This window comes from Oryx dammah, unplaced genomic scaffold (assembly GCF_014754425.2).
Source record: "Oryx dammah isolate SB20612 unplaced genomic scaffold, SCBI_Odam_1.1 HiC_scaffold_3, whole genome shotgun sequence".
In the NCBI taxonomy this organism is placed as follows: Eukaryota; Metazoa; Chordata; class Mammalia; order Artiodactyla; family Bovidae; genus Oryx; species Oryx dammah.
In genome coordinates, this window is record NW_024070187.1 from 90,020,006 (window position 1) to 90,046,824 (window position 26,819).

The window sequence follows — 26,819 nt, forward strand, 5'->3', positions numbered from 1 at the left end:
TCAGTTCAGTTCAGTTGCTCAGTCATGTCTGACTCTTTGCAATGCCATGAATCGCAGCACACAGGCCTCCCTGTCCATCACCAACTCCCAGAGTTCACTCAGATTCACGTTCATCGAGTCAGTGATGCCATCCAGCCATCTCATCTTTTGTCGTCCCCTTCTCCTCCTGCCCCCAATCCCTCCCAGCATCAGAGTCTTTTCCAATGAGTCAACTCTTCGCATGAGGTGGCCAAAGTACTGGAGTTTCAGCTTTAGCATCATTCCTTCCAAAGCAATCCCAGGGCTGATCTCCATTAGGATTTATTAAAACCACACACAGAATCTTGTTCAATAGAGCACCGTTTCTGTGTGGTTCTGATAAACAGGGCAGCCACTGCCACGCTTGCTAGGCAGAGTGGAACAAGGGACAACTGTTCCCCAAGACAGAATGAGGACTGGGGGTTAGGTTAGGAGCCTGGGAGACCAATGTTTCTCACACTTACTACGCATGTGAATTCTTGGGGACCTTGTTAAAATGCAGATTCTGATTGGGTAGGTCTGGGTTGGGGCTTGAGATTGGGCAGAATACTGTCACTTTGGGGTTTTTTTTTAATAATTTTATTTTTATTTACTTATTTCTGATTGTGCTGGGTCTTCGCTGCTGCTCAAGTTGCAGCAAACTGGGGCTACTCTCTAGTTGCAGTGCACGGGCTTCTCATTGTAGTGGCTTCTCTTGTTGTGGAGCACGGGCTCTAGAGTGCATAGGGTTCAGTGGCTGCAACTCTCAGGCTGTAGAGCACAGGCTCAATAGTTGTGGCGCATGGGCCTAGTTGCTACACAGCATGTGGGATCTTCCTGACCCAGGCATGGAACTCGCGTCTCCTACATTAGCAGGCAGCTTCTTTACCACGGAGCCATGTGGGAAGCTGAGGATACTGTCACTTTGAATAGCAAAGCACTAGAGGACCTGGGCAGGAAGGAGATTTAACAGATACCCTGTCGGGTCTCAGCTCCAAACTCACCATAGATGGTGACTGCAGCCCTGAAATTAAAACACGCTTGCTTCTTAGAAGAAAAGCTATGACCAACCTAGACAGCATATTAAAAAGCAGAGATATTACTTTGCCAACAAAAGTCTGTATAGTCAAAGCTATGGTTTTTCCAGTAGTCATGTACAGATGTGGGAGTTGGACTATAAAGAAAGCTGAGCGCAAAAGAATTGATGCTTTTGAACTGTGGTGTTGGAGAAGACTCTTGAGAGTCCCCTGGACTGCAAGGAGATCCAACCAGTCAATCCTAAAGGAAATCAGTCCTGAATATTCATTGGAAGGACTGATGCTGAAGCTGAAGCTCTAATACTTTGACCACCTGATGTGAAGAACTGACTCCTTGGAAAAGACCTTGATGCTGGGAAAGATTGAAGGCAGGAAGAGAAGGGGACAACAGAGGATGAGATGGTTGGATGGCATCACCGACTCAATGGACATGAGTTTGAGCAAGCTCTGGGAACTGGTGATGGACAGGGAGGCCTGGTGTGCTACAGTCCATGTGGTCATAAAGAGTCAGATACGACTGAGTGACTGGACTGAACTGGACTGTTGGGCCTGGGTATGCAGGCAGAGGGTCAGACCACTATGAGGAGGATGTGGTCACAGCCAGAGAATGGTGCCCACACACAGCTAGGCCCACCCCACCGAGCCCAGAGGGCAGATGCAGCACCATCCCCCCTGGCCACTCCACCTTTGCACCAAGGGTGTGGGGCAGTGCCTTGCCCTTTGACAAGCACCTGCAAACAGCTTGGTTGCTGAAAAGGAACTGACTGATGGCTAAGACAGAAAAGGGAGAAAACCACACCAGATCTTATTCATAACATGTGCTGCGTGTGCTCAGTAGCTCAGTGGTGACTCGTTGTGACCCCATGGACTGCAGCCTGCCAGTCTCCCCTGTCCATGGGGATTGTCCAGGCAAGAATACTGGAGTGGGTTGCCATTTCCTCTTCCAGGGGATCTTCCCAACCCAGGGATCTAACCCTCATCTCCTTCACTGGCAGGTGGATTCTTTACCACTGAGCCACCTGGGAAGCCCTCCTGAGAAGATAAGGGCACCAATTTCTCAAATGTAAATGTAATGAGTAGTTATGAGTGAAATGCCCATAAATTGCTGTGCTCAAAGAATGTGTTTGCTCTTGTGTGAGTGTTCCATGCATGTGTTCAGAATCCCAAGAAAGACGGTATCACATTCAGTCCCTACACTGAGAGGCTCTCATGCTATGAAATGATACTCACATCCTTTGAACATGGTTTTTAGTTTTTCTCCTCTGTGAACATGGGATTACAGTGTATGTATATCTGATGCCCTTTAAATTAATGTCATATACTAACTCTCAAAAACACCTGTATAAAGTGTTTTGCCAAAAGCGACTAAAGTTTATATATATATATATTTAAATTTCAACTAAAACATTCCTGGCAGCAAGTAAGCAGAGGAATCTCTTCACCCTGCTGATCTGTGGCCCAGTGGGAGAAATGCATATATATGTTCAGGCCACTCTTTCGGCAACAGAAGAAGATCCAAATTACCTTGTCTGATTCCAGTGGTTTCCAATGATGGAACTTTCATTGTTGCTTTTGTGTTAAAGGGGATTATATTTCTGCATATTAGCTTCATAGAACTTAGCCTTCTAATGGCCGGGTTATGAGACTACGCACCACATTGCCCTGAGCCGAGTTCCCTACACTTGAATATATAAATGAAAAGAAGACAATATATTTCTCAAGAGTGCTCAGGGCTAAACTGGTGAACACTGTATAGACAGAATAAAATGTCTGCTTTTTAAGCAGGAAGACGTGTGTACTCACAGGATTGATGTCCACAAATGTCTCATGATATTCCTTATTTGGATGCATGCCTTCAATGGCAGAGACAAACTTTTCGTCTGCCTGGTAGAAGTGTGGGAAAGACATAATAATAGGTGCACCTGCAGTGTGAGGAAAACAGAAATGAATGGTGTGGTTCTTTCAAGTCTAAGTTGAATATACAGTTCCTGACCACAAATCTGGTTCCTCAGTGAGGGGTGGAAAGCTGGATACAGAAAACTTGAGTGGAGGAGAGGGTCAGGCTAATAGTCCTAGCTTGGGATTTATATTTCAATTTCTGACATGTCATTTACCCCTATTTTATACCAAGAATCTGCCTTCAATGCAGGACACCCGGGTTTGACCCCTGGGCCAGGAAGATCTCCTAGAGAAGGGAATGGCAACCCACTCTAGTATTCTTGCCTGGAAAATTCCATAGACAGAGGAGCCTGACAGGCTTAGTCCACAGGGTGGCAAAGAGTCAGACATGACTGAGTGTCTAACACTACTACTACTAGCTGAATTATTCATTTTTCAACTAATATGTGCTGTACTTATAAAGTACAAGTGCTTTATACACATTATTTTAGTTGACATGCCCAGAAACCCTATGAAGTTAGAACTATTACCTTCTGTTTGCATTTGAGGAAGGGGAGATTGAGAGAAGTTACACAATTTCCTGAGGACATTCAGCAATCAGGTGATGGAGACAGAATTCTGACCGAATGAGGGTCGGCTCATCTTCAAGCATTTGTTTCACCTGCAATTTTCTATCCGTAGGTGGATTTTCCCCACTGCCCTCCTCACCTGCTTGCTTTTCTGTTTTTGTTTTACCCAAGATAGGCTCCTGCGTGTGTTGATATAGAATTTTTTTTGGGGGGTGGTGGTGGTGGGGAGGCTGTATCTCATGGGATCTTAGGTCCCCAACCAGGGCTTGAACCTGCACCCTCAGCAGTGAAAGCATGGAGTCCTAACCCACTCTACCACCAGAGAATTCCCTATGCAGATTTTTTTAAAGACTTTGCCTGGTCCTGACTAGATCGACCCAGCCTCTGACTAGATCAAGGTCTGCCCACAGGAAGACACTGGTTTTCTTTTCTTTCTTTCTTTTTTAAAAAATATTTTCTATTCCTTTTAAGAAATAAATAAAGAAGCAAATTATTAAAGGAAACCTATTCTAGGTTTTGCTCTTGAAAAGAAGAGTGGAACCCAGTCACTCCTGCCAGGAAAATATATTTGGGGAAAAATTCGCCTGTGTGTTAGCTGCTCAGTTGTGTCCAACTCTTTGCAACCCCATGGACTGTAGGGATTTCCCAGGCAAGAATACTGGAGTGGGTTGCCATTCCCTTTTCCAGGGGATCTTCCCGACCCAGGGATCAAACCTGAGTCTCTTGCATTGCAGGCAGATTCTTTACCGTCTGAACTACCTAATGGCAAGTAATTGAAGTCTGAGTCCATGGCTCAGCCATCTCACTTGTCATACATAGAGTTTTGTTCTCTATTGCTACACCGTTTCACAAAGACACGATTTCCTTCTTTAAAGGATGCTGACCTTTAAATGTATTTTTAAAGATCTGTTGAAGACAATAAGGGCCACTGTCCTGAGTGTTGTGCATAAATTTATCTCTCACCTTCACACAGCCTTCCAAGGAAGTTATAATCATTCCCATTTTACAGATGAGAAAACTGCTGTCTGGAACTCTCCTTCAGCAACATGGCCAATTTGCTAATGAACAGAATAGGATTCAAACCCAGATTCCTCTGACTCCAGAACCCTCAGTCATCCCACTAGGCAACATGTTCCCCTGAGGAATTCAAAACACTGGAGGACAGTCCTGGAGGCTCCCATTTTAGTCCACATCTGGGAACACAGAAGAAGCAAGAGGAAAAGGACGAAAGCAGGAAGTTTGTTGTAAAATAGAATCCTTCTGTGGGTTCTGACATCAACTTCTTGAGGAAGCAGAAGGTTACTGATGTGTGCCTTGGACCACAGAACCATGGGCTGATCAGGCACGTGCTGCTTCAGGACTAGCCCGCAGTGAGTCTGCAGGAGAGGTCTAATCTCTGGGTTGGGGTGTGTGCTCCCCAGAACAGTCATTCCCAATCGTGCAGGCATCATCTTCATGAGTATCATATGCAGCCCATTAAAAAATACCGATTCTGGGGCCCTAGTATGTGGGCTCTGGGACAGATGCTTTTAATGATTCTCCAGATCATTTTGATGTATGGCCAGTCTTGCAAGCCATGATCTCAACAGACAAGGAAAGAGAGGATTAGCCCAAAGGGAACTTCCAAACCACATGGACAAGGGGTGAAAGTCACCACATTACTCAGAAAAAAAAAAATGTTTTTTAATCAAGAGAAAGGGGTTACCAAGTTTCTCAACAGAAACTAAAGAATTGAAGCCCAAGAAACATCACAATACAAATATGAAAAGACCCTAAATTCTAGCAGGAATTTGCTCAGATAAAGATTTTATTAAAAAAAAATCCTATTCCTTCTCTGAGTCTTGGTTTCCACAATTATAAAAAGAGGCCACTGGTTGTCTATCTAACAAAGCTATTTTTGCAGCAAATGATTGTGAAAACTATCCTTGTGATGCAGAAAATGCTTTTGTCAGCTGCACCGCTGGTCATTTCACCTCATTCACAAAAAGGAGCAGGTTAGCTCAGACATTTTTATGAAACATTGGGAACTTTGTGGTCAGGGTTTAAAACTAACTCTGCTTAAAATTAACTCTTAGTTTTAAGAGTAATGAGAATCATTACCAAGGTATGAACTTTCCTATTACCTGAGTCTTTACTTTCTGTTTCAGCCTTGTTTTGAACATGAAATTAGTTAATACTTTACATGTATTAACTATATGTAAATATGTGAAGCACTTACAACAGTGACTGATACTAGTAAGCTGCTAGTAATATGAACTATTATTTCTATTAAAACTGTAATTGGAAAAGATACATGCACCCCAATATTCATAGCAGCACTATTCACAATAACCAGGACGTGGAAGCAACTTAAATGGCCACCAACAGATGAACAGATAAAGAACATGTGGTATATATTTACAATAGAATATCCTCAGCCATTTAAAAAAAAAAGAATGAAATAATACCATCTGCAGTAACATGGATGGGCCTAGAGATTGTCATACCGAGTGAAGTAAGTCAGAGTAAAACAACCATCACATGATATCGCTTATATATGGAGTCTTAAAAAATGGCACAAATTAACTTATTCACAAAACAGGAATAGTGTAACATGAAGAAAATGATCTTATGGTTACCAAAGGGCAAAAGGGTAGAAGGAGGAATAAATTAGGAGGCTGGGATTAACATATACACACTACTATATATAAAATAGACAACTAATAAGGACCTACTGCATAGCACAGGGAACTCTACTCAATATTCTGTAAAAATGTATACGGGAAAAGAATCTAAGAAACAGTGCATATATGTATATGTATAACTGATTCACTTTGCTATACAGCAGAAGCTAACACAACATTGTAAATCAACTCCAACAAAAAAACTAAGAAACAAAACAAAAACGTGCTAGATTGAAGAGCCGAAGGGAAAAAAAAAGAAGGGCGCCTAAGCTCCGGCCCTGTCCCCTGTGGAGCAGCGCTGCACCTGCGCCATGCGCATACGCAGGAGACGCAGGATGCGGCGAGGTCCAGCTCCCCAGGCCAGCGCCTTGTACCAAGGAGACCCACAGAGCACAGGCGGCCACCAGCCACTCCTAGCCCAGGGCCAGCTTGAAAACAGAGCCAAAACCACTCCTGAACTACTGCCCAGAAAAAACACAACATGGCATCCTAGCAATAAAAGCATTACAGGAAAGCCAATGCTTTTAAAAAAAACTATGCTATAGCCATGTTACAAAACTTTTTTTAAATTGTAGTTAATTTACAATGTTGTGCTCATTTCTGGTGTACAGTGAAGTGATTCAGTTATACATATATATTCAAGATATTGAATATAGTTCCCTGTGCTGTACAGTAGGAGCTTGTTCTTTATTTTATATATACTAATTTGTATCTGCTGGTCTTAAATTCCTAATTTATACCCTCTGCTTCCTCTTGGTAACCATAAGTCTGTTTTCTACGTCTGTGAGTCTGTCTCTAACAAAACATTATTCCTAAGAGCTTGGAATTGCTCTATTGGGCCGACAACCTTCTTTGTTGAGGAACATCAATCGTACATCCAGACCCCCATACCGCCACCTGCATCCCCTCTCTGAATGAATTCTTACCATTCTTGCAGACGCTGACGTTCAAAACTCCTGAGCCCAGGCAGTTTCCTTTAGGTATACAGAAGCCAGCGTTGTCTGAGGTATTGGCTAATATTTCTGCAGGCACCTTATACCTCAAGGCAGGCAGTCCCTGGACACTCTCAAAGTCACTGAAAGTTATATACACTGACCTGTTAGGAAGTAAGGATAAAAAGTCAGCTTGGGTCCCCATCAGCATGGTCTGCCTGAATCAGTAAGTCGGCCAACTGTTCTCAGGTGTAATATGGCTAAACGCTTACAGGATACACGGGAAATGAAGAGGCCAGAGAAAGACTGAGAGGAGCTCAAGCCACTTAGTGTATAATAAAGTAGGAGATAGACTGCAGTGAACGATATTTAAGAGGCAGCAACTGTGCTAACATCCCAACCAGACTGAGAAAAAGACACAGTGTGTGGTAGAAAACCAAGACAATGAGTTAGAATGGATGCTTATGCTAAAAGAAAGAAGCGTCGTCCAGACCAGCACGGGCACATGCCAGTGTGGACGAAGCAGATGCAAAGGAAAGAAAGCCAGGGAGAAGCCGAGACAAAGCGGAAGCAGAGGAGGTGACAAAAGGCGTGGCCCCGCAGATTCCCAAAGGCCTGGACAAGCGCCCCATTAGACAGATACTTGATTAATTGTACTTTGATACCCACTTCCCCCAAGTAAAAATAGTTTCCATATTTTGCCATGGTTATTTATTTCAACAGAGTAGAACATCAATTCTGCCCTCAGAGATTAGAGTTTCTATCAGTGGTTCCTTCTAACACAAACCACCCAGCTATTTGCATAGCACCTGAGTGACAGCTGGGCTTCCCTTGTGACTCAGCTTGAAAACAATCCGCCTGCAATGCAGGAGACCTGGGTTCGATCCCTGGGTTGGGAAGATCCCCTGGAGAAGGGAAAGGCTACCCACTCCAGTATTCTGGCCTGGAGAATTCCATGGACTGTGCAGTCCCTGGGACTTCCATTTTCACTTTGAGTGACAGCCAAGGCACTTTCACAGGCCTTGTCTTAGAGCCCTCATCCTTGCATCTGAGGGTGTCTGAAGGCTGAGGGGGGCCTCACGTTTCATCTCTGAACCACAGGTGGGACACATCTCTTGCTGGGTTGTGACTAATGTAGGAGTTGCCTTCCACTGTACATCTCACCCCTGCAGCATTTCTTAATGAAAATTTTAAGCAAATAGAAAAATAGAGAAAAATATTATAATAAATACATTTTATAACAAAAACCACTCAGATAAATAAAATGCATATTTACAGCTACAACTGAAGTTCTCTATGTAATACTCCTGATTCTGATCTTTCTCTGCATCCCCAGAGGTAACCACTATCCTGAATTTGGGGTTTATCATTCCCATGCAGACCTCTATGCTTTTTTTAAAAAATAATTAATTTGGCTGTGCCGGATCAAAGTTGGCATGCAGGATCTTTGCATTTTTAGTTGTGACATGAACACTTAGTTGTGGCATGTGGGATCTGGATCCCTGAACAGGGAGCGAACCAGAGACCCCTGCATTGGAAGCACAGCATCTTAGCCACTGACCACAGGGAAGTTCCCAGGCCTTTATACTTTTACCTACATACATACTCATAAACAACATGTGGCACTATTTGTTATTTCTAAATGTTATTATAATAGTATACCATACTGTTTTTCTGTAAGTTGCTTCTTCCTTCAACATTATATTTTTAAGATTTCTTGCATTAAAGTACATGGCTCTGGTTGCTATATTTTACTTTTTATATGCTATTCTATCATACAAAGATCCCGCTTATTTATTTATGTTCCCTGGTGGCTCAGACGGTAAAGCGTCTGTCTACAATGTGGGAGACCCGGGTTCGATCCCTGGGTTGGGAAGATCCCCTGGAGAAGGAAATGGCAATCCACTTCAGCACTATTGCCTGGAAAATCCCGTGGACAGAGGAACCTGGTAGGCTAAAGTCCATGGGGTCACCAAGAGTCGGACACGACTGAGTGACTTCACTTGCATAGGCACTCAGATTGCTTTGGATGGAAGAAATTTTTACATATTGAGACATGGGGAAGTGATTTCGGCTTATACATGAATTAACTTAAACTTTATGCTAACAAGAACAGCCTGTCTTACGGCCTGTCAAACATGCATGGTACATCTGCTTTAACCATTAATGAAGAGAATGTATTTAAAAACCAAAATGGAGTAGCTGTGGTTCAGACATCCAGAAGGGAATTGGGTGACCACTGTGGATGTGGTTTCAGACACACTCCTGCATCACTGAACTGCATTAAACTCAAGGATACCACTAGCTGTTCTCAAAACAGTATCTCCTAGCAGTGGTCAGCTGCAACTTTGCAGGGTCAAGGTCTCCCCTTGCAATTAGGCAAACATTTCAGATCCCAGCCAACCCTTGTTTAACAAGCACCCTTACTTCTTGACAGGTCCAGTTATATTTCTTGATAAACAACTCATGTAAATAACTGTAACCTTGAGGTTTTTGCCTTGTACACCTCCCACATTTTGTAGTCTGACAAAATACAATTCAAGTGCTCTCTGAATTAGCGTCTCCTGGGCTACAGCCCTCAGTTTGGCTCAAGTAAAACTTTTCTATGCCAATTATAGATCGTTTATTGATTATTTCTGGCAACACTTCCAGTGTTTTCTTAACCACAATCAACGTGTAAGTCTCCCTCACATAGGTACCCAAGTTCTTCAGGCTAGGGAACCCACGTTGGAAAGGCGTGTGAAACCATGGGGTTGGAGGTCCTCGGCATTACTAAGCACTGCCAAGTTGCTCTTCACAAGTGGTGGTTCCAGACAAGAATAAGTTTCCTCTGTGGCAAATCTTTAATAAGTCCCTCCTGCCCTTCTAGGCTTCCTTGTCTCACTCATTGCACTCAAACATGTTCTCTTTCTTTGGTCCTTCCACAAATACTGACCAGGTAGAACAGCTGGCTGGAAGGTGACTGATAGTCCGCTCCAGAGCTGGAAAAGGTCTGCACTGTGGCACAGAGACTGGGGACGGAGTCGGGAGTGAAAGAAGAGCTCTTTCTGAGGAGGATGAATAGCACTTGTGGCTAATTTAGTGCAAGAGATGAGGCAGATTTACAGTGATTCTGACTGAGCTGGCTGGGGAGGTGCTCAACTGTGTGAAATATGAGACTCCCTTGGACAGCAAGGAGATCACACCAGTCCATCCTAAAGGAAATCAACCCTGAATACTCTGGAAAGACTGATGCTGAAGCTCCAATACTTTGGCCACCTGATGCGAAGAGCCAACTCACTGGAAAAGACTCTGATGCTGGGAAAGATTGAGGGCAGAAGGAGAAGGTGAGGACAGAGGATGAGATGGTTGGATGGCATCTCTTATTCAACAGACATGAACTTGGGCAAACTCTGGGAGATGGTGAGGGACAGGGAAGCCTGGCATGCTGCAGTCCATGGGGTCATGGACATGCTTTGGTGACTCAACAATAAAGGAAAGCCAGAAGAACAGCCATTCTTGAGAATGTAGACGCCATAGAGTCAAAGGTAACTAGGTGACGTCCAACTGAGGAGAAGGCTCATAAAAAGCCTTGCAGGAGGGTGCGGGAGAGGAAAGGGAGGCTGCGTGATCAGCTACTCATCTGAGCAGTGTGATGGTGAAGGGCGGAAGGAGAGGTAACGACGGGGAGACGGGAGTCAGGGTGTGGAGTAGGATGCCTTCCTCCCACGGAGGGGGCTTCATCATGGGTGTCTGGAGAGAAACAGCAGGTGGGAGAGGGATAGATGCGGGCAAGGGTGAGCGGATATGCTCAATGGGAAGGTTAGCACTCAGCAAAGACCTATGAACTCTGAAGTATGGGCCACGGTATGATTTATCTTCTATGCACCAACTGGAAGAAGACCAGAGCAAATTTCACACCTGATAGAGGATATCATAATAATGAAGAGCTAATATTATTTACTGTGTGACAGGCCCTGGGCTAAGTATTTTTATTAAAGTAACTCATTTATCCTCAAAACAACTCCCAAGGTAGGCAACTATTTCTTGTCCCTACTTTATAAATGAGGACAGTGAGGCAAACAGTAGTTAAATAATGTTCCCAAGGTCACACAGCTGTAAGTGGTGGAGCTGGTATTCCAACCAACACAGCTGGTCTGTGAACGGCTACACTTTCTCTTGTTTCTCAATATGCCATTATTGCCGGTCACTCATTAAGCATAAATATCCTCATCAAGTAAGTGCAATTATATACATCCCTCATATTTTTGGCGCCTGTATAGTCATAACATTTCAAGTTTTTACCTGCAAAAATCAGATGGGAAGACATAAAGGACTTCATCTTTGGTGATTAATGGATGAAAAGAGTCTCCATCTGTTCCGTTGATCATATTGCACTCATCTGCTGTCCACCAGTCAAGCGACCTGTCACAGGGAAACAAGAAAGAGTCCAGATGGCCACACTGGGTTTTAGGCTATTTTTAAAGATACATTTATCTATTTATGTATTTTTGGCTTCATCGGGTCTTAGCTGTGGCACAAGGACCCTTTATTGCGGCATGTGGGCTCTCTAGTTGTGGTGCACGGGCTTAGTAGCTCTGCAGCATGTGGGGTCTTAGTTCCCAGACCAGGGATCAAACACACAGTCCCTGTATTGGAAGGAGGATTCCTAACCACTGGACCACCAGCAAAGTCCCTAGGCTTTTTTTTTTGGTCTGGACTTTTCAAGACCTAACTGGGAGCTGGCTACCCACAGAACCTTGTTCACACGCAGACACCAGGGCAATATTGGTTGGGAATTGGATGAAGAGGGGAAAAGCAGGGCCCTGATTTCCAAATATCAGTTCTGACAGAGAAAACAGTCAAACATCCTTCTTCCCTTCCTTCAAAACTGAGGATCTCCTGTAAAGATTTAGAAATATCCACGTGCTTTAAGCAGTGATCCAATTTGCCATTCACAACAGCCATGTTCACAGCCAGCCCACAGTCAGATGAACTCTGGACAGACATGTTCAAGAAGATAATATTCACAACAGCTCTCTGATCCAAAATTAACAGAAGACTTCTCTTGGGTCACAAGAAAGCTTAATTTTGAATCGATTTTATACTCACTAAGAGCACAGTTGAGATAGCAGGTTTTTAAAAATTAATTCCTTGAACAATGGTATAAAATGCAAAAGATAGGAAGGAATGGGCAAAAAACAGGAATTCTTCCAACTTCTGGTCAAGGTGAAATTCTAAATTCATGTATTAAGGGTCTCTTCCAAGTAAAATCACAGAGCAGTGGTTGATAAACCATAAAAGGGAACATTTAAAAGGTCTATACTCTACTCAAGCACAAACATCTTTTTCGACAATGAAAGGTGATAAATGCCAAGTAGTGAGAAGGGTAAAGCTGCTGGCCTACTGGGCTGCAGGTATGGAAGCCAAGAGAAAGATCTGCAGGTCTAGATTCTGAGGTTGGTGAGGATTAAAGGTGGTCCATCAAGGGCTTGAAATCAGGATCTAGGGCAGGGATTTTTTCTGCTCAGCAAGAAAGGCTGAAGAAAGCAAAGCTGAGTCACAGGGAGGCAGAAAGCTCCAGATACCTTATAACCAGAACCTGGGCCAAGATGCCTGCTGATTTTTTGGCCAGATCTGTGATGTTGTTCAGTTGCTAAGTCATGTGTGCCTATTTCCAATCTCATGGACTGCAGCACACCAGGCTTCCCTGTCCTTCACTCTCTCCCAGAGTTTGCTCAAACACGTCCACTGAGTCAGTGATGGTATCTAACTTTCTCATGCTCTGCATAATTTTGAGGTGGAGGTCCACCATGTATACTGGTTTGAGGGGTTACTGGGTGGACTACTGCATACCTGCTACCTAGGGAGATGTGAGAGGATGGATGGATAGTTGGATGGATGAGCAGATGGATAGATAACAGACTTACCAATGAAAATAATTCTGCAAGTTAACATTTTTTTAATGAAAGCAACTTATGCTAAGAGATAGGCAACAAAATCAACAATGATATGATGAATTTACTTTTGAAGAAATTAAAGTAATTGAACAATCTGGTTAATAAATAGGCTGTTTAGTATCCTCAAAGACACAAATGAAAGAACAGCATCCTTCAAAAGGAACAGTAAACTACTAACAAATAAAAAAGGAAGAATAAAATAAGAGTTCAGTTCAGAACAAATAAAAAAGGAAGAATAAAATAAGAGTTCAGTTCAGTTGCTCAGTCGTGTCCGACTCTTTGAGACCCCATGAACCGCAGCACACCAGGCCTCCCTGTCCATCACCAACTCCCGGAGTCCACCCAAACCCATGTCCATCAAGTCAGTGATGCCATCCAACCATCTTGTCCTCTGTCATCCCCTTCTCCTCCTGCCCTCAATCTTTCCCAGCATCACAGTCTTTTCAAATGAGTCAGCTCTTCACATCAGGTGGCCAAAGTACTGCAGTTTCAGCTTCAGCATCAGTCCTTCCAATGAACACCCAGGACTGATCTCCTTTAGGATGGACTGGTTGGATCTCCTTGCAGTCCAAGGGACTCTCAAGAGTCTTCTCTAGAGAGACCCAAAGAATAAAAAATAAATAATCTTCAGAATAGAAACAGTTTCTGAAAGAAAAACTCTCTATTGGGATAAACTCTAGACTGTACATAGTTGGAAAGAACAGGCTAAATGAAACATTACTTCAAAGAATTTACACAGATATAATCTTAGGAAGATTAAAAATGGAAGGATCAAGATATAGAGACTATATCAAGAGGCTTCAATAAACGTTTAGTGGGAGTTTGGGGAACGGTAGTGAGAATAGAGTGAATAACAGAGAAGCAATAATTTAAGAGATAATTGTTCAAAGTTTTCCAAATTTTAAGAAAGATAGAAAGCCTTAGATTTAAAGTATACTCCAAGGGCTGAACAGAATAAATAAAATAAATTCAAATTTGGATTATGTTGTAGTAAAACTGCAATAAAGTCAGGGAAAAAGATAATCAAAAGTAAATGGAGCAGTATCTTCATAATTTTGAACTGTCAAACTAGAATTCTATCCCAAACTAAAATCATTAAAAACTGAATGTGAAATAAAGATATTTTTTAATGTGCAAAGTCTAAGCAATTTTACCACCCACAGATCCTTACTGAAACAACTACTAATACAGGATTTCCCAACCTAGTATAGCCAAGCTTCAGTTTTTCCAATAGTCACGTATGGATGTGAGAGTTGAACCATAAAGAAGGCGAAATGTGGAAGAATTGACGCTTTTGAATTGTGGTGATGGAGAAGACTCTTGAGAGTCCCAAGGAGATCAAACCAGTCAATCCTAAAGGAAATCGACCCTGAATATTCATTGGAAGGACTGATGCTGAAGTTGAAGCTCCATCACTTTGGCCAACTGATGTGAAGCGCCAACTCATCAGAAAAGACCCTGATGCTGGTAAAGATTGAAGGCAGGAGAAGGGGACAACAGAGGATGAGATGGTTGGATGGCATCAACGACTCAATGGACATGAGCTTGAGCAAGCTCTGGGAAATGATGAAGGACAAGGAAACCTGCGGTGCTGCAGTCCATGGGGTTGTCCATGCTGCAGTCCAAAAAGTCGGACACAACTTAGCAACTCAACAACAACAACCAACCCAGTAACATTTTGAGCCTGATGTATGGATGTGAGCATTGGATTATAGAGAAAGCTGAGTGCCGAAGAATTGATGCTTTTGAACTGTGGTGTTGGAGAAGACTCTTAAGAGTCCTTTGGACTGCAAGGACATCCAACCAGTCCATCCTAAAGGAGATCAGTGCTGAGTGTTCACTGGAAGGACTGATGTTGAAGCTGAAACTCCAGTACTCTGGCCACCTGATGCAAAGAGCTGACTCATTTGCAAAGACCTTGATGCTGGGAAAGATTGAAGGAGGGAGGAGAAGGAGACGACAGAGGATGAGATAGTTGGATGGCATCACCAACTCAATGGACATGAGTCTGAGTAAACTCCGGGAGTTAGTGATGGACAGGGAGGCCTGGCATGCTGCAGTCATGGGGTTGCAAAGAGTCGAACACGACTGAGCAACTGGACTGAACTGAACTGACGGAACTCTCTGTAGGGGACTGTCTTGTACGCTGCAGGATGTTTAGCAGCATCCCACATCTCTACCCAGTAGATGCCAGTAGCGACCTCCAGTTGTGATGATACATGTCCAGACATCACCTAGTGTCCTCTGGGGAGCAAAACTGCCCCTGTTTGAGAACCACTGTACTAATGATCTTCAGCAATAAGAAAACTAAACCCAAAGAGAAGATGTGAGAAGAAAAATACCAACAAATTAATAAAATACATTGGTATTTTAATTTTCTATAAAAATAATGAACTTTTAAGTTATATTTGGCTTCCTAAAAAGGTGAAACAAGTTGTAGACAAGAATAACACAGACGCTGTGTTAAGAAATGGGTAAAGGTATTGTTTCATTGGAAGAAGAAAGATAATAGCTAACTTTAGATTCTGTTAGAAAAAAAAAAAACTATTAAGTATAATCTAAGGGTAGAATAGACATAACCAGCTAAGGGTGAAAAAGAATGTCGAAATAAGTGTAAATACATGAATAATATATCATTATACAGTAATTGTATCAGTAGTTACAACACATATTTAGAAGGATGAAACTCTATTAAAAGAAAACAACAGATTGGCTTTAAAACAAAATCCAGCTATATTACGTTTACAAGTAAATATCTCTCTTAGCCTAGTACCCAGTCATCTAGTTATGCCGCCAAAGGCAACACTTTTGCCAGTTTCTAATATTCTTTCAGGGTTCTTATATCCTTAGGAAAGAGTGTGTACATGTGTATGTAAATATATGTGTATGCACCTGGATATATGTGTTATAACAAATTTTAAAAGTTTTTTTAATTTAAAAAGTTTTTGCTTTATAGAAAATTGTAAAGATAATATTCCACATCAGTTTTCTTGCCTGTATTTCTGGGAAGCTTTAAAGTAAATTTAATGTTCAAGAAGAAAATTCCTCTTACCACAGTCCCTGAATAATTAGCCTCCTTCTTCTTGAAGATTTCTAATTTCTATGACCTAAAAAAATTATTTTGCTTTATGTGTGACTTAATTGCAAGCTGCCTCAGTTCCTTTTTGGAGAAGTTTGGTTTTCGAGGTAGTTTGTTTACAAATTATAAATGTGAAATAATTTTGAAATTCTATAGCAATGAACTGAAATGTATTTCATCATAAAAGAGACACAATGTACAATCACTAAATTAAATTTTAAAAAGAAAAAAAAATTCTTTCCTTCCCCCCAAACAGGCAGCAATTTGAAAAATATTTGCCCAGCAGCGACACATCACTCAATGTGGGTTCCATCCCTGGGTCAGGAAGATCCCTTGGAGGAGGAAATGGCAACCCATTCCAGTACTATAGCCTGGGAAATCCCATGGACAGAGGACAGTCCACGGGGCTGCAAAAGAGTCAGACATGACTGAGTGACTAAACAACAACAAACAGTAGCAAGTGGAAGAGTGAAACTTTTCACTGGCTTGTGATTCATGCTGTAACCATGAGAAATCTACATATCATTATATGGTAATTGTATACTAATACTAATAATTGTATACTAATAATTTAGTATTTAATCTGAGGGGTACCTTACCCCAATCCTGATTTACAAAATAATAATTTTACATGTTTAGGCTATATTATTTATATTATAGGATATTTTACATAATTATAGATTTTTTATTGATTATTTTTTACCCAAAAATGATTCTGCTAATTTTTAAAAAAAATAAAGCAGAAGTGGACATTCAATTTAAATGAAAATTGAAAACATAATTATACTGATAAGCCATTAGACTTACGTTTTTCCATTCCATTCCACAATCTTGGAAAAGTTAAGGTAATTGTCTTCTCCAGTTAGAAAAACATAGTCTCCATCATTAGTCCCATTTTTCTGAAAATAAGTGAATATGGTTATTTAAGATAACTGTGATGGTTCATTTTATGTGTTAACTTGGCCAGGCTATGCCCTAGCTGTTTGGCCAAACAATACTCGAGATGTTGCTATATACTGTAGGTGTGATCAGTTCAGCTTTAGTAAGGGAGATTACTGTTGATAATGAACGTAGGCTCATTTAATCAGCTGAAAGCTTTAAAAGCAAAATTTGAGGTTTCCTGGAGGCAAAAGAATTCTTCCCTCAAGACTACAGCATAGAAATCCTGCCTGAGTTTCCAGCCTGCTAGCCTGTCCCACGGATTTCAGACTTGCCACTTGGCAGCCCCCACAATCATATAAGCCAATTCCTTAATTCTGGGTTTGCTGAAAGTTCATCTGGGTTTTTCCGTAACACCCTAGGGGCAAAGCAAAATGAACGTTCTGGCCAACACAACATAAATCCCTCAATAAATATACAAATCTCTACTGATTCTGTTTTTCTAGAGAACCCTAAATGATACAGTAACTAGCACATTTAATCTTTATGAAATAGCCCTAGTGGAACCTACATGCCTCATGAGACTGAACCAGAACTAGGGAACAGAGTGACTATTTGTTAAATCCCATATTTGCCATATTATTACTTTATGGTTTTAAAAAGTATGAGCCCAATTAAACAATGGACAGAAAATTGAAGAGACATTTCTCCAAAGAAATTATCCAAATAACCAATAAAAACATGAAAAGATGCTCAATATTATCAGTTATTAGAAAAATGCAAATCAAAACCACAATGAGATACAACTTCATACCCATGAGGATGGATATTTTAGAAAAAGGAAAACACCAAACATTGGTGAAGATGTGGAGAAACTAGAGCCTTTCTACACCGACGGTGTGAATGTAAAATGTGGCAGCTGCTATGGAAAACAGTTTGTCAGCTAGTCAAAAAGTTATACATAATGTTGCCATAAGACTCCAAAAGTCCACTTCTATAATACACCCAAGAGAATTCTACTTCAAAATTTATATCTAATGGCCATACAAAAACCTGTACACAAATGTTCACAGCAGCATTATTCTTAATTGCCAAAAGTATAAATAAATCAAATATACATCAACTGAAGAATGGATAAACAATGTGTGGTATATTCATACAATAGAATATTACTCAGCCATGAAAAAGAATGAAGTGCTGATATATGCTACAACATGGGTGTGAAATCATTTATATGATTTCATATAAATTCCATTCCATTTATATGTATGACCACAATAGGCATATCTATACATAGAGAGAGTAGATTCAAGTTAGCAGGAACTGGTGGGAATGAGGAATGGAAGAGACTGCTAACAGTCTGTGGGTTTGGGGGCAGGTGATGAAAATGTTCTGGAATTACACAGTGGTGGCACTTGCACAACTGTGTGAATATAATAAAAGCCACTGAATTGTACACTTTTCAATGCTGAATTTTATGTTAAGTGAATTCTATCTCAATTAAAAAATAAAAAAAAAGCATAAATCCAGGGCCAGGACCTGACTATACTTGAATAGAAGAAAGTGATATTAATATAATTCCATTCTTCAACCAAAATTTTCTTGAGTTGTATATTCTTTCCAGGTTACACTTCTTAATGGCACAGATACTCTGTACATTCTTACAAGTTCTTCACTGGGGTGGAGTTTTGGTTTCTGGGAAATGCACGAGTTACTCTGAAACATTTAAATGTTTAACCACTTAGCTTAGACCACATTTGAGTTAAGTGGAGGACTTTAAGAAGCAACATACACTTTTTTTTTCAGTATTTTGGTCTGTTTCTTTTTAGTCTTTTTTCTACAGAAAATTTGTTTATAGAACTTATACATATATATATGTAATATACATATGTGTAGCATAAGCTACACACATTTTTTATACATATATACAATTTCTTTAGTTATGTGTATAACATATTTCCTGTTCTTCCTAGAAAAGTTCTTCCTAAGTTCAACTTAATGACTTCATATTAGGTGGAAATAATTTAACCACTTTCTTATTACTAAATATTTAGTTTAAAATTTTTTGCTACTATGAATAATGTATGTATATCTTTATGATTAAAAACTTTTCTGTGCTCTTATTTTCTAAATAGACCACTAACGGTGATATTGCTAGATAAAAGAACATTAACATTTTTAAAGCTTTTGAAACACATTAGCAAGTTGCTCAAGATCACTCAGTGGAAAGAGCAAGATACATCAATTTACGTTCCTCAGATGCCTTTTGTTAAACTTTGCTTGTTGAGTCAACAACAAAAAAAGGGTTTCTTATTTCTTTTTGCATTTCTGTGTTCAGTGAGGTTGAATTCTTTTTTCTTTCAATCCTTTGCCTTAAAAAGCATTCATACCCTTTGTGAATTCTCTTTTCAATTTTTTTTTTTTTTTGCCTACCTGGGTCCTTTTTGCCACAATATTATTTCACCAACTACGTCAGTATGTCAACACTGCCCACATACATAATAGTCACATTGTGTTCCACATATGAAGCTTTACATGACTTTAAGATATGAGAAGGGACCTCTCATTGAGAGCAACAATGTGAACATACAATAACATAGAAGCATACTCACACAAAAGAATGCTGAACCACCAAATTTTAAAAAGACACGTGTGTTACTTCTTGCAGTCCTCCAACTAACTCAAATGTAGGCTAAGCTAAGTGCGTAAGCATTTAAAGATTTCACTCAGAGTTCTCCCCAGCTGTTAGTGGCCTAAGAGTCAGACACAGAATATCAATGCTTCCTTGTTACTCACTAGAACTTTTGTTGTTTGAAGACAAATAGGAATAAATAGGTTTTGTGTTATTGCAGTAGGGATGTGGGTTGCATACAAGAAACATATTACTGCAGGAGGTTGAGAAATGTTCTGAGAATAAGACATCATTCATACTCCTAGCATAATACATGCATAATCCATCCATGCAATAGGACTGGCTGACTTCTCAAAGATCCTTCCCAGCCACCATCATTTTGTATAACACATCCAAGAATCCACACTCACTGGGAGGTGCTTGAACTCTTTTATGCTGAGGAAAACAGAGGTACCTTAAAATCAACAGGTACAGATATCCTGACTGGCTTTCCAGTAGGCAACTAAGAGACAGCCAGCCAGGCCTCTTGCTCTCGGGAGCTGTCTTGCTCTCACACTGTCTGCATCACCTCTTCCTACTCACTCTCACATTCTGTCCCACCATTTAAAGATGAAACAACCAAATCATTTGATTGTTTCATTAAAGTCTTTAAGGAAAATATGTTCGATGGCCTTAACTAAGGTTTTCTTCTTTAGTCACAAGATGCAGTGGAGCAGGTGGAATGGTCTAGGGGATCAGAGGGATATGTGGTAGATATCACTGGGATTAAGGAAAGACTGGAGGACAGGCTCAGACAGGTGCAGAGCAGTAGGTGCCGGCAAAGTACACAAGCCCACGGTCCATCCCAGTCTTGAATGAATGGCAGCCCAAGTGTGGATCTCTGTACTGCTGGCGATAGAGTCAGTATTTGGCTAGAGCAGATAAAAAAACTGAACAAAAAACACCTTTGCCTTTCTAAAAACAACAGTAGAGAGAGTTCATTTGGCTCCAAAATGGAAACATATACCAGTCGTTCATATTATTAGTAATTCAGGGTCCTCTTTTCTGAGTGAGTCACAGAAAAGAAAAAACCAGTTCCTGAAATGTGTGTTGCAATTTATAGTTTGCAAAGCACTCTTGTGGACTCTCATTTTGGCTATTTCAAACAAGCTTTGAAGTGTGGATACCTTTACTCTCAAGTTACAAATGATGAAGCTGAGGTTAAGAGAAGTCCCTCGGTTATTAAATTAAACAGTCAGGACGTGGATCCAGACCCTCTGGGTCGATGTCTCATGCTCTTTCCCTGAATGTGGGAAATCCATGCCAGGTACTAATCCAACTGAGCAATGCTAGGGTTTTTCACTAATGAGGTTTTATAGAGTTACAGTGGAGGCAGAGAAAGAAGAAAAAATAAAGTAAACCAACACATTCTTCCTATGGGAAAGCAAAAGTACCAATTTCTTAAATCAGCCTGTAACTGTGAATTACATTTTAAACAGGTATTTAAGGATATTAGTTATAAGTCTGAGGCATGCATGCATGCTAAGTTGCCTCAATCATGTCCGCCTCTTAGTGACCCCATGGACTGTAGCCCACCAGGCTCCTCTGTCCATGGGATTCTCAATACTGGAGTGGGTTGCCATGGCCTCCTCCAGGGGATCTTCCTGACCCAGGGATCAAACCCACATCTCTTATGTCTCCTGCGTTGGCAGATGGGCTCTTTACCGCTAGCGCCACCTGGGAAGCCCCATAAGTCTGATGAGGTCAGTGTAAAAACAAAAAGCAAGCTACACAATGAAAATTATCAGAGAAATACTGAGGTATGAGGAATAGAATCTACTTGGCAGATGGGTGGTAGCCTTTGTATCTCTCTGTAGGGAGTTTCCTTGAAATTATTTCTAGACAGGAGTTTAGTCACAACAAGAAATCAGTGCTTCCTCTGGTCCCATGGAAGCTGGGCTCCTGTCAGATGGAAACTTCCAGGGAACACCGATTAGGTCTGCTTGCCCAGAGTGAAGGATTTAGGGTTGGTGGGACCCTAGTCCTAGGACCCTCCTCCTCTTGTGAAGGTAATATCTAAAAGTTGTTAACCGTTTTGTTAACCATAGTTTTTAAGTGTTATATATCCCTGACAGTACAGAGGCTGTGTTACCACCATTTACCAACTGAAATGCTAAGAGATTACAGGATGAGGTGATATTTTTCAGTAGTTAGAGCCAGAGAATAACCACAAATTTAAAAATGGGGACATTAATCACAATTACATATCCTGCCCTGAACTTACCCTCTCTTCCTGAATTTAAGTTTGTCATTTATCAACCTTTCAACTATCCATTTTACTCAAGTTTTTTTTTGGGGGGTGGGGCAGGGGGATACAGACTTTAATTGCTTTTAGGTGGCACTAGCAGTAAAGAACCCACTTTCCAATGCAGATGTGAGACACGCGGGTTCGATCTCTGGGTGGGGAAGATCCCCAGGAGAAGAGAACAGCAACCCACTCCAATATTCTTGCCTGGAGAATCCCATGGACAGAGGAGCCTGGAGGGCTACAGTCCATGGGGTTGCCATGAGCTGGACAGGACTGAGCAACTAACACTTTTACTTTCACTTTTCGTTTATTTCAAGCTCAAGCAGTTAATAACATATACTTCAAATAATAATTACTTGAATGCTGATATTTTTGGTTTGCTCAGTTGTGTCCGTCTCTTTGCAACTCCATGGACTACACAGTCCATGGGATTCTCCAGGCCAGAATACCGTTGTGGGTAGCCTTTCCCTTCTCCAGGGGATCTTCCCAACCCAGGAACTGAACCCATTGCAGGCAGATTCTGTACCAGCTGAGCCACCAAGGAAGCCCAAGAATACTGAAGTGCGTAGCCTATCCCTCCTCCAGTGGATCTTCCCGACCCAGGAATCAAACCAGGATCTCCTGCCTTGGAGGTGGATTCTTTACCAGCTGAGCTACCAGGGAAGCCCATTTTTTGGGTTGCAAATCAGAGTAAATAAAATCTGCAAAGAAATGATGCAAAATTCCACTTATAAGCTAAATAAATCATAGGTGAGGGGCACATGGAGTTTCAAATTATCCAACATCTTTCACAAATGAGATGTCTGAAAATATAATAAGTACTTCCCATCCCTAACGTACTATCACATCCCTATTTAGTTTCTCGTTTGCCTTTGTCAGGCTGATCCATGGGTTTAGTCACTAAGCCATCGAAACTTGACATTGATCACTCATATTTATGACACTTTGAAAGATTAATGGCACAGCCCCACTTCATACATTTTTTTCACACTCATTCAAAGTCAGTGCTGGTAGCATGTTGAAATTGTAGGAGAAGTTTTTCTTCCCCTACTAAAGCACTTTCTTATTTTTCACATACTCTACAAGAGATCGGGAGTGCCAAGCAATTCACCCAAAGTAAAGATATAATCTGGCTTGCAATGCCCTCCTCTTCAGCTGAACACACAGTTTCTGAAAAGAAAAATCGACTTACCCCATAAAACAGGCCAAAATAGGGAGAGACGTCGTGTTTGAAAACGCTGATGAGGGATAAGATTTCATCTTTGTAACCCCAGAGCAGTTCATCCACCGTGTGGGTCACAAAGAGCTTCTGCCGATAGGCCTTCAGCAGGGCCTCGATGAGCTCCCGGAGTAAGGGCAGCTGGGTCCATTCCATGGCGGTCTGAGGAGCAGAGGCAAATTCAGACAGCTGTGTCTGCACCCCAACCACCTACTGCCCCTTCAGCAAAGGGGGCTGCAGACCTAAACGTAAGTATTGAGATCAAACAGCGGAAAAATCAGCCAGTGAGCTCCTCTCTGGCTGAGCGTGAAGAATAAATCTCTTTACTTATTGTCCTTTCTCAGTATTCCATTTCGTAAATGAGATCCTCACTTGCAACCCAGGAACCGCAGAAAGAGAACAACTCTTGCAGTGCATCGTTGCCACAAGATGGCACTATCTTCCTCCCGATCGGGGCTAGAGGCTGGGGCGCCCCCATATACTGCCCCATTAGGCAGCTGGGCTGGGCCTGATCTGGGGTCTAATACTTTCCAGGTCCTGGGTCCACCATAACTGTCCAGGCGCATATGTAGTGGTCACCTAGGAGTTAGGATGGGAGCCTCCGAGGGAATGAGTAGAAGTTTCTTGGGTCTCATGTATTTCTATTAGCTATAACTGCCGTTAAAAACAGAGCCCAATAAATCATACTAGCTTGTCTTCAACAGCCTAGTCTCTGCTATTTAAAAGGAGATGGGAAAAGTCAATACATATTTTGAGGATTAAAAAAATCCATCATAGGAAGCTAAATATGTACACACTACTATATTTAAAATGGATAACCAACAAGGACCTATTGGAACTCTACTCAGTGTTATATTGTGCCAGCCTGGATGGGAGGGGAGTTTGGAGGAGAATGGATAAATGTCTGTATATAGCTGAGTCCCTTCACTGTTCACCTAAAACTATCACAACACTATGAACCAGATACACCTCAATACAAAATAAGAAGCTAAAAAGAAAAAAAAGTAGCAAGCAAATTCTACTGCTAGAGTTTCTGAACAAAAACAAGAGGGAAAATAAACACTTTAAATATGATCAGCTACCCTCCAAAATCCTAGAGACACGCTTATTTGCACAAGTCTGATACTGAACACACAGGAAGAAACTGAAAAAAAAAATCTTAAATTTGCACTTTGTCACCATTTGAAGAGACCACATTTGAAAGACCTCAAAAAAAGTCTAAAATTAACTTTAAAGAATGGAAGGGGAAATATATATATATACACACATATTAAAAAAATAAAATATATACATATTAAAAAAATATATATATATACACCTACATATATAACTTAATAGCTCCTAAAAGCCCCTTGGACTGCAAGAAGTTCCAATCAGTCCATCCTAAAGGAGATCAGTCCTGGGTTTTCATTGGAAGGACTGATGCTGAAGCTGAAACTCCAATACTTTGGCCACCTCATGCAAAGAGTTGACTCATTGGAAAAGACCCTGATGCTGGGAGGGATTGGGGGCAGGAGGAGAAGGGGATGACAGAGGATGAGATGGCTGGATGGCATCACCGACTCGATGGACATGAGTTTGGGTAAACTCTGGGAGTTGGTGATGGACAGGGAGGCCTGGCATGCTGCGATTCATGGGGTCGCAAAGAGTCAGACATGACTGAGCGACTGAACTGAACTGAACTGAAAAGTAAAACTGTAATGGACTTAGCTTAGCTTTTTCCTTTCTTTTAAAATCCACAATAATGAGATTTAAAATGCCTACTTACCAATGCAGGAATATTTAATGTTCTAAGTAAGTCAATTTTTGGGTCTCCAACAGATTTGTCTCGTTCAAAAACATAGGCTTTGTTGCTCACAGCGGATATTGTTGTTCCATTATCTCCAAATTGAATTTCGTCTTTGTTTCTGAGTTCCCTAAAAGAAAGAAAAGGATCTTGTTGAAAATAGGCAACACTTTTTTAAGTAATACAATTTCCATTTCTTTCATCATTAAAGTTATTTTCAATATAACATTCTCAGTATACTGGGAGAAACTGCAGATACTGACCCCCCTAAACACTGGAGAGTCCAGCTATAATGTGGGAAGGAAATAAGACCCCAGAGAGAGTAAAAAATCTGTTGCTTTCCTTCTTTTCACCCATAATTTGGAAAAGCAATATGGGGTTACTTTGACTAGGCAATCAAAGCCAATAACTCTCTCTGAGGTTATAGTTTGGTTCCAAAACATTTTCAGATTTTTCAGTTTATAGATTCAATTTCCATTTCAATATGTCTACCAGTGTCTTTTCATTTCTAAGTTGAATTCAATTGAAAATTAATTTAACAAAATGAATGTCCAAGGCTTAGTCAATTAGAGGAGTTCACTCATGGTTTTGATATCCAGTTCAGCCTGGTTCAGGAGAGTGCCCCCAAATGAGGTATATTGGCAAAGTTGGTAGGAAGTGCCTATCGCCAGGCCTGGGATTAGGGTGAGGGAAATGATGCACCTGTCTTGGGTACAAAATGTAAGAGGGGCCCAAACACTCTGTAATCAAAATAAATAATATTTTAATGCAATTTTAAACATCAAAATTAATGCCAAAAATTCATGGTGAACAAAATATCAGAATTTTACATAAAAACAGGACCGAAGTTTTGTTCATTAAATGCCTCATGCCAGTTGTGAATCTGCCTGGTCCACAGTAGATGGTCATTAAATTCCCATGTTTTTCCTTCTCTCCCATGACTGCATACTGTTCTTCCTGTTCCATCTAGGGGAACTGGCGCTAACTGGAACTGAAATGTGTTGTAAGGGTGAGATACACACCAGATTTCAAAAACAGTACCAAAAAAAAAAAAAGAATGTAAAATATCTCAATGTTTTAATATCGATTACATGTTTAAAAGATACTATTTTATTCTGTTTATTTTTAAATTGAAGTATAGTTGCTGTGCAATATAAGTTATAGGTTTACAATATAGTAATTCACAATTTTAAAAATTAATTTATAGTCACTATAAAGTATTGGCTACATTCCCTGTGTTGTGCAATATAACCTTGTAGCTTATTTTATACCTAATAGTGTGTACCTGTTACTCCCCTACCCTTAGACTGGCCCTTGTTCCCTCCCCACTGGTAACCACTAGTTTGTTCTCTATATCTGTAAGTCTACTTCTTTTTTGTTATATATTCACTAATTTGCTGTATTTTTCAGATTCCACATAGAAGTGATATCATACAGTAATTTACCTTGCTATGACTTATTTCACTTAGCATAATGCCCTTTAAGTACATCTAAGTTATTGCAAATGACAAAATTTTGTTCTTTTTTTATAGCTGAATAGTACTCAATTGTATATGTATATGTGTATGTTTGTATGTGTGTATACATACCACATCTTTATCCATTCAGAAATGATACTATTTTAGAATGAGTAAAATAAACATATATTATTTAAATTAATTGCATGTTTCTTTTTACTTTCTTGAATGTGGTTACTAGAAAAATCTGAAATGCATAGGTGATTCACATCTATTTCCACTGAACAGAGCTAATTTAGAGTTTATAATTCTGACACAGGCATTGGGCAACTGGGTTACTCACCACCTCCTCCAGAGGCCTTTCCTGACCACAGTCACAAGTTGGGTTTCTCATCCCCATACCACACCTCTGGCACTCAGTCATAAACTGCTTAATGACATTAT

General features: G+C 40.8%; 1 protein-coding gene across 1 annotated transcript in view; it reads right to left on the reverse strand.

Annotated features, from left to right (window-relative positions):
* Nucleotides 1-26,819, reverse strand: part of SCARB2 (scavenger receptor class B member 2) — an 80,475-nt gene that overhangs the window by 10,156 nt on the left and 43,500 nt on the right. Inside the window, exons 3-8 of the mRNA XM_040237129.1 lie at nucleotides 24,901-25,048; nucleotides 23,106-23,294; nucleotides 16,923-17,014; nucleotides 11,382-11,501; nucleotides 7,092-7,261; nucleotides 2,838-2,956 (exon numbers count right to left, since the gene is read on the reverse strand). Coding sequence (XP_040093063.1) covers nucleotides 2,838-2,956; nucleotides 7,092-7,261; nucleotides 11,382-11,501; nucleotides 16,923-17,014; nucleotides 23,106-23,294; nucleotides 24,901-25,048 — 838 coding nt within the window. The remainder of the gene's footprint in view (nucleotides 1-2,837; nucleotides 2,957-7,091; nucleotides 7,262-11,381; nucleotides 11,502-16,922; nucleotides 17,015-23,105; nucleotides 23,295-24,900; nucleotides 25,049-26,819) is intronic.